Source organism: Monodelphis domestica, chromosome 3 (genome assembly GCF_027887165.1).
Source record: "Monodelphis domestica isolate mMonDom1 chromosome 3, mMonDom1.pri, whole genome shotgun sequence".
In the NCBI taxonomy this organism is placed as follows: Eukaryota; Metazoa; Chordata; class Mammalia; order Didelphimorphia; family Didelphidae; genus Monodelphis; species Monodelphis domestica.
Window position 1 is genome coordinate 478,526,928 of NC_077229.1, and position 13,594 is coordinate 478,540,521.

At 36.9% G+C, this 13,594-nt stretch overlaps 1 protein-coding gene across 17 annotated transcripts in view; it reads left to right on the forward strand.

Moving 5' to 3' along the window:
- The window catches only part of CAST (calpastatin), a 161,282-nt gene that overhangs the window by 123,243 nt on the left and 24,445 nt on the right, over positions 1 to 13,594 (forward strand). For 15 of the 17 annotated variants that reach the window (XM_007487240.2, XM_007487245.2, XM_007487241.2 and 12 more), the window contains 4 exons: positions 987 to 1,034; positions 3,073 to 3,168; positions 3,914 to 4,000; positions 7,963 to 8,058. In XM_007487240.2, the coding sequence (XP_007487302.1) occupies positions 987 to 1,034; positions 3,073 to 3,168; positions 3,914 to 4,000; positions 7,963 to 8,058 (327 nt within the window). The remainder of the gene's footprint in view (positions 1 to 986; positions 1,035 to 3,072; positions 3,169 to 3,913; positions 4,001 to 7,962; positions 8,059 to 13,594) is intronic. The other 2 variants (XM_007487246.2, XM_056824689.1) reach the window with 1 other exon arrangement.

Consider the following 13,594-nt stretch of genomic DNA (forward strand, 5'->3'; position numbering starts at 1 on the left):
ACGTATGTATGGGCTATTGAACTTCTTGCCCTTGCCTCAGAGATGCTTTACATGTTTGCTTTCAGGGGAGTATTAGCAAATGCTCTTCATGATAATATATTACCAGTCTTGCCAGCCTGATAATATTTTGAATATTAAGTAGTGTACTAAATTTGCAAATTGTTCCTTTTCATTCCTTGGTATATCAGGTTCATTTTGTCACTGTACAGCCCACTGGTAGAAGATAGAATCATTATTCTTGGCCTCTGGGGAAAAGCAAATTCATGTAGTTGATTAAGATCTTTCCTTTGAAATAAAGAAACAAACATTTCCCTTTGAAATAATACAAATAGATATAATGTGGAAAATAAACACTTATGCTTGCTAAAGAATTTGTTCATGCTTTGGGAGAAGTAGGCACACTCATTTTATGGGAGAATAAGCAAAACCAACATTTGAAGAATAGCCTCCATCTTTTTTCCTCATATCTGAGAAAACATATCTTTTCCCAATATTGGTGTAGTTTGTCAAATGCCAGAAGACAACTATCATGCCTTCTCATTCTTCTCAAGTTTTTTTTTTTTTCCAGGCTAAACATCCCCATTTCCTTCAACTGATCTAGAGGCAGCATAAATTCAAGGCCTTCACTAACCTATTTTTTCCTCCTCTTCATATTATCTTGTCCTCCATATTGGCCTTTTAAATAGAGGCCCTGCTTAATTTTTTATTAAAAAGGAATGTTGAAAATTCTCTACAAAGAGAATGATGGTATCTTTAGGATATCACTAACCTATACCCAAACTATGTTTTGTTGCAATGTGTCATAAACTTACTCTTTTTTATAATTTCCCTTTACACTCATTGAATTGGAATACAAATTAGCTGCAGTAATTAAAGTAAAACCTGCTCCCACTCACATTATAATCTTGCTTGTAGCTATGAGATGTTTAAGGAATGTCAGTATGATAATAAAACAAAACAAAAACTATTTTCCACTTTATTTGCAGGATAAAGATGGGAAACCTCTATTACCAAAGCCTGAAGACAAATCCAAGGTTAGGAAAATGAGTACTCTCAATCTGGTAGTTTTTTTTCTCCTAATAGAAATGTTGACTGCAAGTTGAGAATTCCTGGCACTCCAGGTACTATCTGTATAGTTTGACATCCACATATCACATTAAGGTGTTGTGAAGGCAGCATTAGATTGGGTATCTATAGTTTTCTCATCATTGCTGTGGTGACTTAATTATCCTTAGAGAATAATTTTTTAAACCCTTACCTCCTGTCTTAAGTATCATTTCCAAGGCAGATGAATGGAAAGAGCCAGGCAATTGGGGTTAAGTGACTTGTCCAGGTTCATATAGCTAGGAAGTGTCTAAGGCCATATTTGAACCCAGGACCTTCTATCCCAGGTCTGGCTCTCTGTCCATTGACCCACTTAGCTGCCCCCACTTTATAGGACTTTCAGAGGACTGTCTGTCTTCTAAGTATACAGATTTATCATTTAATAGACATAGTATGCAATTAGTCAATTATTAAGCCCTAACCATATGTGCCTGGCAGCTATGTGGTAACAGCAGATAGAATGTAATGTAGAGCCTGGAGTCAGAAAGACCTGAGTCCAAATCCACCCTTGGAAAATTCACTTAACCATGTTTGCCTTCAGTTTCTTCATCTGTAAAAATAGCTGGTGAAGGAAATAGCAAATCACTACAGTATCTCTGCCAAGAAAAAACCTCAGGAGTCACAACGAGTTAAACATGACTGGAATGACTGAACAACAAAATTTGTTTCTAGAAGTCACTAGCATTAGTTGAATTGGAGGTTAGAAGGAGGGAAAGATGTCACAGTCAAACTTCAATTATTATCACAATTTCTGTAGACATTATTCACACATGAAAGTTGTTTTCGTGTTTGTTTTTTAAATTACTCAAAATTTAGCTATGGATATTTTTGCACAGATAGACTTTTAAAAATATTTTAATAACATCCTAGAAGCAAAATCACCAGATCAAATGATATGATTGTTTTTTTCTTTAAATGCTACTGTTATGCTACCACATTGGATCATAGACTCAGAGCTGAATGAAATCTAATCAGTCATCTGGCCCAATCTCTTGATTCTACAAATAAGGAAACAGAGATTCAGAAAACTTAAGAGACCTTGCTTGAAGTAAAAAAGCTAGCTAATGGTCTGAGACTAATGGCTCTTCTCAGAAAAAAATCCAGGCAGAAAATCAATAGCATTGATAGCTAACTGCTGTAAACTCTTAAACCTGAGATTTTAAGTCACACTGAAAGACCAGCAGCCCAGATCTCTCTGTAATGGTTTCCTCTCCATTTTGTTGTCACTGGTCTGTGTCTGGTTTCAAAGGGAATTGGTGCTTCCTATATTCTCATAGCCTAAGCAGATATGAATCTCATTTTCCTTTAAGTCATCCAAAAGATTGATCTTTTAAAAAAAAGTTGATTTTTTTTTAAAGCTCAGATGAGTCACAATCTCTGCCCATGGAGCTGATAATGTAGAATAAGGATATGATACATATACTAAAAAGTATAATACAAAATTTATAAATATGTTAAGTCCTTATCTAAGAGATGAAATATGTGGAGTCCTCATTGGGGAAAAAAAACCTTCCTTGAAATTAGAATTGTACCAAAGTAGGAGCAAGGAGAAATATATCTTCACATAGATGTAGGTATAATTGACAAGGAGACTAGACTTGGAGTACTTTCCCCTAGGAATATATGTTAGCCACTTATTATTGCTAATTTGAGAATATACTTTTTTACCTGTTTGATTAAATCAATCATCGAATTTTGTATAATAATGTATTCACATCTAACATTCTTTAATATCTATCTTACATAGTGACGTTCCAATAAAATGTAGTAGCTGTAATAGGACAGCTTTCCTAAGAACATCAGATTCTAGAATTGGTATTTGATGTCTTAATTTGGGGGGGTTCAGTTTGGTAGACTACAAATAAATTATAATACATTTTCAGAAAAAGAAAAATATTTCTCATTCATATTCATATTCACTCAGTTATACATCACTTTCTATTATAAAATTTTCTTCTTCCATTGCAGCCTATAAGTGAATCCAAACTTATTGATGAATTATCCAAAGATTTTGAAAGTTCTGAACCACAACAAAAAAAACTGGAATCAGCTAAAAAAACAAAAGTAAGTCCAAAAATGTTTTAAATGGTTCTGTGTTCCTTTCTATAGTATGGAATATTCAGGCAGGAAGGATTAGCACCTCTGGTGTGAGGGTTTGCTTGAACCCTTTTAAGGATTATTTATCTACCTTTGGTGTCCACCTTTCATCCAACTCTCACCTGTGGCTCCAGGGAGCTGTAGCTTATGTGTCAGCTACACCCTGGTCAAGCAGCCTTCCAAGGCAGGCTAAACCATCACCAAGTGGCCCAATTTTGTTCTTGCCACTGGACTTTAGTGACTCTGGAAGACAGAATGAGTCTGGTGTCTTTGTGAAACTCTGCCTCACTTAAACCCAGTTCACATGACAGTCCAAGACATCACCCCATAATAATCTTCAAAAACTACGGATGAACAACTATGAGGCACAGACTATTTAAGCTTGAGATGTTTGACAAAAATCCCACTTATTCCATCCTTTGCCTTATTTTTTCAGTCTTCTGCAATTGTTTCTTCTTTTCCTTTAATTACTAGTGACATTTCTACAGCCCAAATAATTCTTTCCAAACTTTTGTTCCATACATAAAAGTATGCTATGAATGGTAAACTGAAGAAGTTTAAAATGTGCCCCATTTTTTACTGGGCAATCTCAGGCACTTAATTTTCTTCCTCTAGTTATAATGCTTGCAGCAGGTATTTTTTAGTGTGCATATGTTCAATCATGCTAATCAGATCTTTTCATCACATTTATTCTATCTATTTCTTCCATTAGGATTCTGAGACTCCAGCCCATGCTCCTGTTAAAGAAGTTGTTTCAAAAACTTCCATGTGTAGTGTGCAGAATGCCCCTCCAGAGCCAGTGAGTAAGCCCTGGAATACTGCCTATTTCCTGAGAGGAAATCTGGACATCTGTTCACTTACCCATAGAGCTGTGCTCCCCATTATGTATTCACAATTGTGACTCATTCTAATGCTGAGACTGATGATGACACTCACCCTCCCTTTTCAGTCAACTCCATTGGCATCCTTTTGATTGCTGAATGAAATATAAAATCCCATTTCTCTTTTAAAGACTTTTATAACCTGTCCCTTTTTTATAACCTTTCTCCTTGCATGGTACTCTAAGATCCAGTGACATTGACCTTCTTCCTCTTCCTCTCCTAATATGATCCGTCTGCCCACTCTGGGAATTTCCTATGGATGTCCCCCAAGACTGAAATTCTCCCCATCTTTAACTCTTCCTCTTCTTCAATTTTCAGCTAAAATCCATCTTTCTGAAAGCCTTTCCTAATCTTTTATCTTACTGCCTTCCTTTTTCAATTAGCTCCAACTTATCCTGAATAGATTTTGTTGATTTGTAGTTATTTTCATTTTGTCTTCTCCATTAGACTGTGAGATCCTCTAGAGTATTTTTGTTTATTATATTTTTCACTCTTAGCACCTACCATGCTACCTGACACACATTAGGCACTTAATAAATGCTTGTTGCTTTAATACAAGTTAATGAAAATCTCAGATACCTACAAACTTGCTAAATGGCAGAGTACAAAGAGCACCTGATTTGGAGCTAAGAAAATCAGAGTACAAATGGCAGTTCTGCCATTTATGATCCTTTTGATCTTGGCCAATTTAATTAACCACTCTGATGTTCAGTTTCCTTACCTATAAAATGAAGGGGATAGAATGGATGATCTCCAAGATCTATTTCCAACTCTAAATCCTGTGAGCTTATGATAATTCTATTTGGTGAGTTTCATCAAAAAAGATTTACTCCTCTAGATCAGGATGATTTTATCTAATTATTACACTATCAGAACAGTTAAGTTCCAGGACTAGAGTCTGGAAGATACATCATCCTGAGTTCAAAACTGGTTTCAGACACTTACTATATGACCCTGGACAAGTCAGTAAACCCCATTTGTTTTCTTTTCTTCTTTAAAATTAGCTGGAGAAGAAAATGGCAAAACATGCCAGTATATTTCCCAAGAAAACCTGAATGGAGTCCTGAAGAGTTGTACATGACTAGAAAATGACTAAACAAACCTCCCTCAATTACTCTAATTTGGGCAGTGCTTTATAGATTATAGTTTCTTCCCACTTGTTTGTTTGGGTGATTGAAACTGGTGAGGGCCATGTCTATCTGTGGTCTGGAGTCCAAGGATGTGGGTTTGAATCCAGGCTTTCCTGGACAGAATAAACACTATATATAACCTTAGAAATATTACTCACTATAAAATTAGTAGATCTTTACCTAATTTAGTTTTTAAAAAGAGGGATGAAAATCAAATTGCCAAATTTTAAAAAGAGAACCAGATAAAATTTCAATAAAGAAAAAATAAAGAAATTTACAGGACTGAGAACTGAAAGGAGATGAAAAATTACCTAAAAAACCACAGAATACTCAAATTAGAAGAATATAAAATCAAATGCTTAATCTAATTTCAGAATATAAAAATTAATAGACTAGATAAATTCATAAATCTATAAAAAAGATTAATAATCATCCACTTCAGTACTACAGAAATTATCCTCAAAAAGGAAAATAACTTAACTCCCCTGTATCTCACTTTTCTTGTGTACAAAATTAAATTGGATTTAGATAATCTCTAAATTTTCTTCCAAATCCAATGAACAGTGGTAGGCTTTTTACATGAATAAATAGGGCTTATAGCAACTCATTGTATCTTTTTGGTCACCTTCCAGGTAAAAATAAGACCATTGAACTATTTCTTCCAACCCTACATTTTATATTAATTATATTAATAATTGCTTTCCTCTAAATATACTTTGGATATATTTTGAATATTCCTATATATGGACATATTATCTCCCCAATAAGCTCCTTTGGGGAAGAAACTATTTCAAAGTTTTGCCCAGTGCCCACCAGAACAGACACATGATAGACATTTAATAACTGCCTGCTCACTGTTCTGAGAGAGAGCTCAAATTTTCCCCTAGGAAATTCTCACTGCTATGAAGCAGCAGATATGAAAATCCTCCCATGTAAGAGTTGGGAGGAGCATTATAGTTGAGCAGTCTGTGAAGCAGCATCCCTCTTCTTTTTCTAATCTTAAATCAGTTTGACTCAGGTGGCCATTGCAGCCCTGTGTAGCCCTTCTTCTTCTCTTAAAAACAAAAACAGGAGCAGCTCAGTGGCTTGAGAGCCAGGCTTGGAGCTGGGAGTTACTGGGTTCAAATATGATCTCAGATACTTCTAGCTGTGTGACACCCTGGGCAAGGCACTTACTGCTCTTCTGCCTTGGGACCATCTACAGTATTGATTCTGAGATGGAAGGTAATATTTAAAAAAAAAAAACAGCAACAACAAAAAACATTGACTTCCTTCTCACAACCTGCTTTGTGCTTAGGGAGCATGACACACTAGTCACATGTGGTGGCAGGCAGCATGATGCTGGGGAGTCCTTTGTCAGGGTTCTCATACAAGTTTCCATCATTTCCCCTGAAAAAGAAAGTTTGTCTTTTAATTGGAATGGTGAATGGGTCAGTGATGGCTAGCTGACCCCTGCTAGGCAGTGTTCCAGCTGCCAAGAGAAAATGAGTTGGTCTTTCTAAATCACTCTGTGCCCCTTGAGAAGCTATTTGGACAGGTTTTGAGGGATTTTTCAGAAAACATTAAAACTGTGGCCCAGAGAAATGGTACTTGGCTCCTGTAAAGAGGGGCATGATAGGTGGTAAGCAATGATAACTTGGCATTTGTAGGTTGAAAAAACAAATGCATAGAAAATTATAAGTAATGAAAAATGTTTTCTGGCTTCCTAAAGGAAAAGAAAGTATTATCATCAATTCTTATCATAAGCCAATGCAAATCACCATCTCTAATTTCTTTTTCAGTTTTTCCACATTACAAAATCACAGAATTTTAGAACTGGAAGGGAAGAACCTTACATTTAGTCCAACTGATTCCAGAAGGAATCTTTGTACTCTGATCTATTCCAGAAATAGTTATCTTGCCTATGCTTGAAGACTTGAAGAAAGAAGTCCTCCTGAGTCACCCCATTCTATTTTGGGACAACTCTTATTCTCAGGGAGTTTTTCTTGACATCCAGCCTCAAGTTACCTCTTTTTAATTTCTCTCCATTGCTTTCTTGTTCTTCGTTTAGGAGCATGACAGCTTTAATATAGTCAAAAATAGTTATTGTAGTTGTTCCATCATTTCAATTGTGTGCAACTCTTCATGACCCCATTTGGAACAGTGAAATTGTCCCTTTTCCGGCCCCAATTTCCTTAACCCGGTCTTCTAAGGTATGAACTCCAGACCCTTCACCATCTTAGTTGCTTCTGGATTGATTAATGTCCTTCCCCAAAAATGAACCCAACAGTGCTCTCACCAAGGTAGATTATTATGTAGGGATGATCTCCATCTTGTTCCTTGAAACTATATTCCACTTAATGCAGCCCAATTCATTCTTTTGATTTGTTTATAATTGTTACCATATATCATACTACTGACTTGTATTGAGCAATTATAGGCAGTCCACAAAGCTTTGTTCCCATCCATTGTTTGGCAAAGTGTCTGTTGAAATACCCTTCTTCATTCCTCTTATCCCCAAAACAATTCTTTAAAGACAATTCACAGAAAATAGGATCGTTGATTAAGAACTGGAAAGGACTGCAGAGATCATCTCATCTAGCCCCTTTGTTTTACACACAGATGAAGAAACTAGGGTTAGGAGGAGTGACAAGACTTACATATGGCAGAACATAGAGAGGTTCTTCTGATTGAACATTGTTTTTCTACCAGGCTACCTGATTTGTAAATATTTTCTTTTCCTCTTATTCTCATTATCTCATTATCCTCAGTCCCTCAGGAGAGGTATAGAAGCTCTAGGTCAAATATTTGCTCACCCAGGACTGGAACCTTTGCCAACTACTCATTCCCATATAGAAGTTATTGAGGTAAGTGCCTGTCACTGTTTCACAATCTTGCATTGTTTTGCTTGTTTGAAATCTGGTCTAAACTAAGGGAATCTAAATTTCCTTTATGCTGAGGTTTAAAAGTGAGCTAGTAATGCTTCAATTCCTAATTGGAAGAGTCCAATGAAAGGAAAATCAGAAATGTGTTGCCCTTTAATCAGTGACTGAGAAGCATATTTATAAATGTACATTTTAAACTTGGACACAGGCAGGGTTTTGGTTCAGAGAAGTGAACCCCAAGTAATACCCCTAAAAGGATCTTTGATATGTTCTGCATCACTTCTTAACCTATTGATGTAAGGACCAAGGTAATGGAAAGGAGAAAATGGGGGGAGTTTGGCATTTTAACTCTGGAGAGAGATGTTGACAGTTTTGTCACCTTCACTATATTATTATTTATGGGTAGGTCAGAAATACAAAGCACTTTCCATTTAGATTCATTCTTGTTTTATTCTTACCACAGCCTTCAAAAGTCAATAGTGTAAACAACAATCAGTATAATAAAGATAGATAAAACATATAGTGCTTGTTCTATGGCAGGAACTGTGCCAAGTGCTCTGTAATTATTACCACATCTGATACTCATGACAACCCTGGGAGGAACGTGCTTTTATTATCTCCATTTTACAAATGAAGAAACTGAGGCAAAAGGAGGTTAACTGACTTGTCGAGGGTCACACAGTGATTGAATATCTAAGGCTATATTTGATCTCAGGTCTTCCTTACTGGCTGGCTCTTTATCCACTGCATCATCATAATTACTTAATAAATGTTTGCTGAATTAAATTGAATGGGAATCCTCATTTTATAGAAAAGGAAGTTTAGGTTCAAAGAAAATCATTTCCCTAAAGTCATATAGCCCTTAAGTGGAAGAGTGAAGACCAAGTCAAGTCAGGTCTCCTTTTTTTTTTTTTTAAACCCTTTTAAACCCTTACTTTCCATCTTGGAGTCAATACTGTGTATTGGTTCTAAGGCAGAAGAGTGGTAAGAGCTAGGCAATGGGGGGGTTGCCCAGGGGCACACAGCTAGGAAGTGTCTGAGGTCAGATTTGAACCCAGATCTTAAACTGTACTATAAAGCCATGATCATCAAAACAGTATGGTACTGGGTAAGAGACAGAAGGGAGAATCAATGGAATAGACTTGGAGTAAATGACCTCAGCAAGATAGAATAAACCCAAAGATCCCAGCTTTGGGGACAAGAAACCACTCTTTGACAAAAATTGCTGGGAAAATTAGAAAACAGTATGGGAGAGATTAGGTTTAGATCAACATCTCACACCCTATTCCAAGATAAATTCAAAATAAGTAAATGATTTAAATAGAAAGAGGGAAATCATAAGTTAACTAGGTGAACGTAGAATAGTATACATGTCTGATCTTTGGGAAATGTAATCTGTGAACATGTGATCATGAACCTGATTTAGTTGTCATGCCAGCATCTGTTAGCACTTGAAAAAAAGTTGCATCTTAATTCAGCTAAGTATGGAATAAATATCCTCTATGTGTGTCTGTGTATATTTATCTATTTTTTTTCATTAACCCTTGCTTTCTGTCTTAGAATCAATACTAAGTATCAGTTCCAAGGTAGAAGAGAAGGAAGAACAAGGCAATTGGGGTTAAGTGATTTGTCCATCATCTAAGAAGTACCTGAGATCAAATTTGAACTCAGGACCTCCAATCTCCAGTCCTGAATCCCTATCCACTGAGCCACTTAGTTGCTTCAATGTCCTATATATTATTTTTTCACTAATTTTTTAAATATAAATTTAATTTTCCCCTGATTACATGTCAACCATTTCCTATATTAAAAAATATATATTATTGAGTCTTGAATTCTCTCCTTCCCTCCCTACCACCCCCTATAGATGTGGTAAGCAATCTCACATAGATTTTATATGTGCAATCATGTAAAACTTGAACATATTAATCCGTTTTATTTGCAGGCAACTCAAACAAAAAAAAATTTTTAAGTGAAAAAAAGTTTGCTAAGGTCTGAATTCAGACTCCATCAGTTCTTTCTCTGAAAACACATGATATTTTTATCATGAACCTTTTAGGATAGTTTTGGATCATTGTATTGCTGAGAACAGCAGTTATTATTCACAGTTGTATAGTATTCCTGTCACTATGTGCAGTGTTCTTCCAGTTCTGCTTATTTCACTCAGTTTCAGTTAGTGTAAGGTTTCCCAATTTTTTCTGAGCTCCTCCTGTGCATCATTTCATCATACAGCACAGTAACTTTTCATTACAATCATACACTATTGCTTATTCAACCACTCCCCAACTGATATTCTTTCCACCACAAAAAAGAGCTTTTTTACGTGTTTTTGAACATATAAACCCTTTCCCTGTTTGTTTTTTTATTTTTGGGATACAAAACTAGTGATGGCATTGCTGGGTCAAAGGGTGTGTACTGTTTTATAGTCCTTTCAGCATAGGTCCAAATTGCTCTCCAGAATAGGTGAATCAGTTAACAACTCCCTCAATTTGCATTCTAAATATATTCAAGTCATTTCTCTATGTATGTGAGAACTGAGGTCTTTATTAGAGAGACTTATAAAAAATTTTATACTATTATGATTATAGTTTCTATACTTTCCCTCCCTGTTTAGTTTCTGGCCTCCACCCCCAATTACTTATCCCCTTCCACTCCTACTTTCCTGTAGGATAATATTGATTACTCTACCAATTGATTGTGTATGTTCCTCGCTCATTGAGCCAATTCTGCTCAGAGTAAGGTTCACGTGCTTCTCTCCCTACCTCTCCCATCCTCCCCTCCACTGTAATAGCTCTTTTATGTGCAATAATTTACTCCATCCTATTTTTCCCTTCCCTAACCTCCAAATGTATTCCCCTTTCTCATGCCTTAATTTTATTTCTTAATATCACCCCCATCATATTCAATCCACACCCTTGTCCTCTGTCTGTTTATACTCCTTCTCACTGCCCTAATAATGATAGATTTAGGAATTATAAGAATTATCCCATGTAGGTATGTCGTTGGTTTAATTTCCCTTTTCTGTTTACCTTTATATGCTTCTGTTGAATCTTATTTGAGAGTCAGAGTTCTCATTCAGTTCTGGCCCTTTCATTTGGAATGTTTGAAAGTCCCCTATTTCATTGAATACCCACCCCCCTCCCAAAAAACAAAAAAACTAAAAAAAACTTATGCTTACTTTTGCCTGGAAGCTTCAGGTTCTTTGTGCAGTTGCCTTCAGAGCGGACTCCAGGGCTCTATCTACTTTCAGTTCTACTTTCAGATGTAAGGAGAGGTATATTTAATACTGTCCAGGCCTGTGCTCTGGTCTCTGAATAACTAAAAGCATTCTTTTCTTGGAACTTTGGCTACGGTTCCTTGCTCGGTACACTTCTGTGTATCAATGCTCCTTCTGATCCTGAGAGCTTGCCCCAGGAGTACCACCTGCATCTGCAAATTGGCAATGCAATAAGAGTCTTGCTCCTGGAGCCAGCAAAGGGACCCTTGTGATCTCCTTCTGAGTTATCCAGCCCTTATTTACTGTCTGTAGCTGAGAGCTCAGGAAGCTGTGCCCAAAGCGTCACATCAGGGTCTGCTTTGGCATGCTGCACCCCACTTCCACCTTGGTGTACTAGATCTTTTGTGTCAACCCTCTAAGTTATTTTGGGCTGGAAAATTATTTTACTCCACATTTTGGGGGTAATGCTGCTTCAAGATTCATTTTGAAGCATTATAGCTTTTTGGATGGTAATTTGGTAGAAATCAGGTGGATCTGTGTACTTTCTCTACCATCTTGGTTCCACCCTCTGTGTCCTATATATTATTTAAACGGATTGACTGCCCCTTGGCAGAGTCTTTATTATGTTTATTTCCTCCACACTCAAGTTATGTTGCTGAAGCTGACTCCAAAGACTCTATATAATGCATAGTCAGGGAGACAGTGAATCTGCATCTTAAGACACAGGCCAGTATGACAGCAATAGCTCTGAGTGCAGTAGCTAAGGATACCCACACTCTAAGTGCATCAAGGCCAGGGAGAGAAGCAGGAATTAGGCAGTTGGAGGGTGAGAAGGCAAGACAATAAATCCCTCCCCAAGGCATCAAAACTCACCTCTTGACTCCCAAATTCATTGTTCCAGTTCATAACAGAATCTGCTTCATGCTAAGGCTATGGAGGAATCTGGTTCCCTCTTTAGCTGAGCAGTAGCCAAGAAGAAAGATAATGCGAATAGTGAAATTTTAAGCTTGGTGGAATCTTTAGCAAGCAGAAAATATGGCTTCTATTTTTCCCCACCTCTTCTAATACTAACATTAATTCCCTGCAGCCTTTGCAAATCCTTTGACAACACTGCATTGTTGTAAGGATAGCCAAAAAGTATTCAGTAACTGCAAAGGATATCATTATCATTATTATTAGTTATGCTGCTATAAAGGTCAATAATTCTTGGACTTGGGTCCCTGGGAGCCAGGAAGAAATTTCTTTCTTTTTTTTAAATTTTATTTAATTCGTCAATTTAGAATATTTTTCCATGGTTCCAAGATTCATGTTCTTTCCCTCCCTTTCCTCCAACCCCCTCTTCCCATAGCTGACACGCAAATCCACTCGGTTTTACTTGTGTCATTGATCAAGACCTATTTCCATATTATTGATATTTGCACCAGGGTGATCATTTAGAGTCTACATCTCCAATCATATCCCCATCGACCCATGTGATCAAGAAGTTGTTTTTCTTCTGTGTTTCTACTCCCACAGTTTTTCCTCTGACTGTGGATAGCGTCTTTCTCACAAGTCCCTCAGAATTGTCCTGGATCATTGTATTGCTACTAGTAGAGAAGTCCATTACATTTGATTATACCACAGTGTATCAGTCTCAGTGTACAGTGTTCTAGGAAGAAGTTTCTTTTTTTTTTTTTTTTAATAAAACCCTTACCTTCCAGCTCTAAGGCAGAAGAGTGGTAAGGACTAGGCAATGGGGATTAAGTGACTTGCCCAGGGTCACACAGCTGGAAAGTGTCTGAGGTCAGATTTGAACCTAGGACCTCCTGTCTCTAGGCCTAGCTCTCAATCCACTGAGCCACCCAGCTGCCCCCTAGGAAGAAGTTTCTTGTGAGTGGGTCTTACTTCATTTTTTATGCTTGGAACTCCAGCTCCTGGTACATAGTAAATATATGCTGATTGATGGTGAATTGATTGATAATTAGGGAGTAAATAATAGCTAGGAAAAAAACCCAACTACTTAATCTCATCCAGTCCAGGCTTCTCACTTTACAGCTGAGGAAATTAAGACACAAAGATTTCAAGTGACTTATCCAAGGTCATATAGTGACAGAGCTGAAATTTGAACCTCATTCTTCTGATTCCCAGTTCTAGTGTTGTTTACATTGATTGTATTGGATGCTAGAGGCAGAAGAAGATTAGAAGTCAAGGGTAGAAAATGGGGAAAATAGAGACAAGAAAAAAATATCCAGCTTGGATCAGACTTTATGAAAACTTTATCTGGTTCCTTTGCATAAGAAAGAGAATAAGGTATTTTAGAAG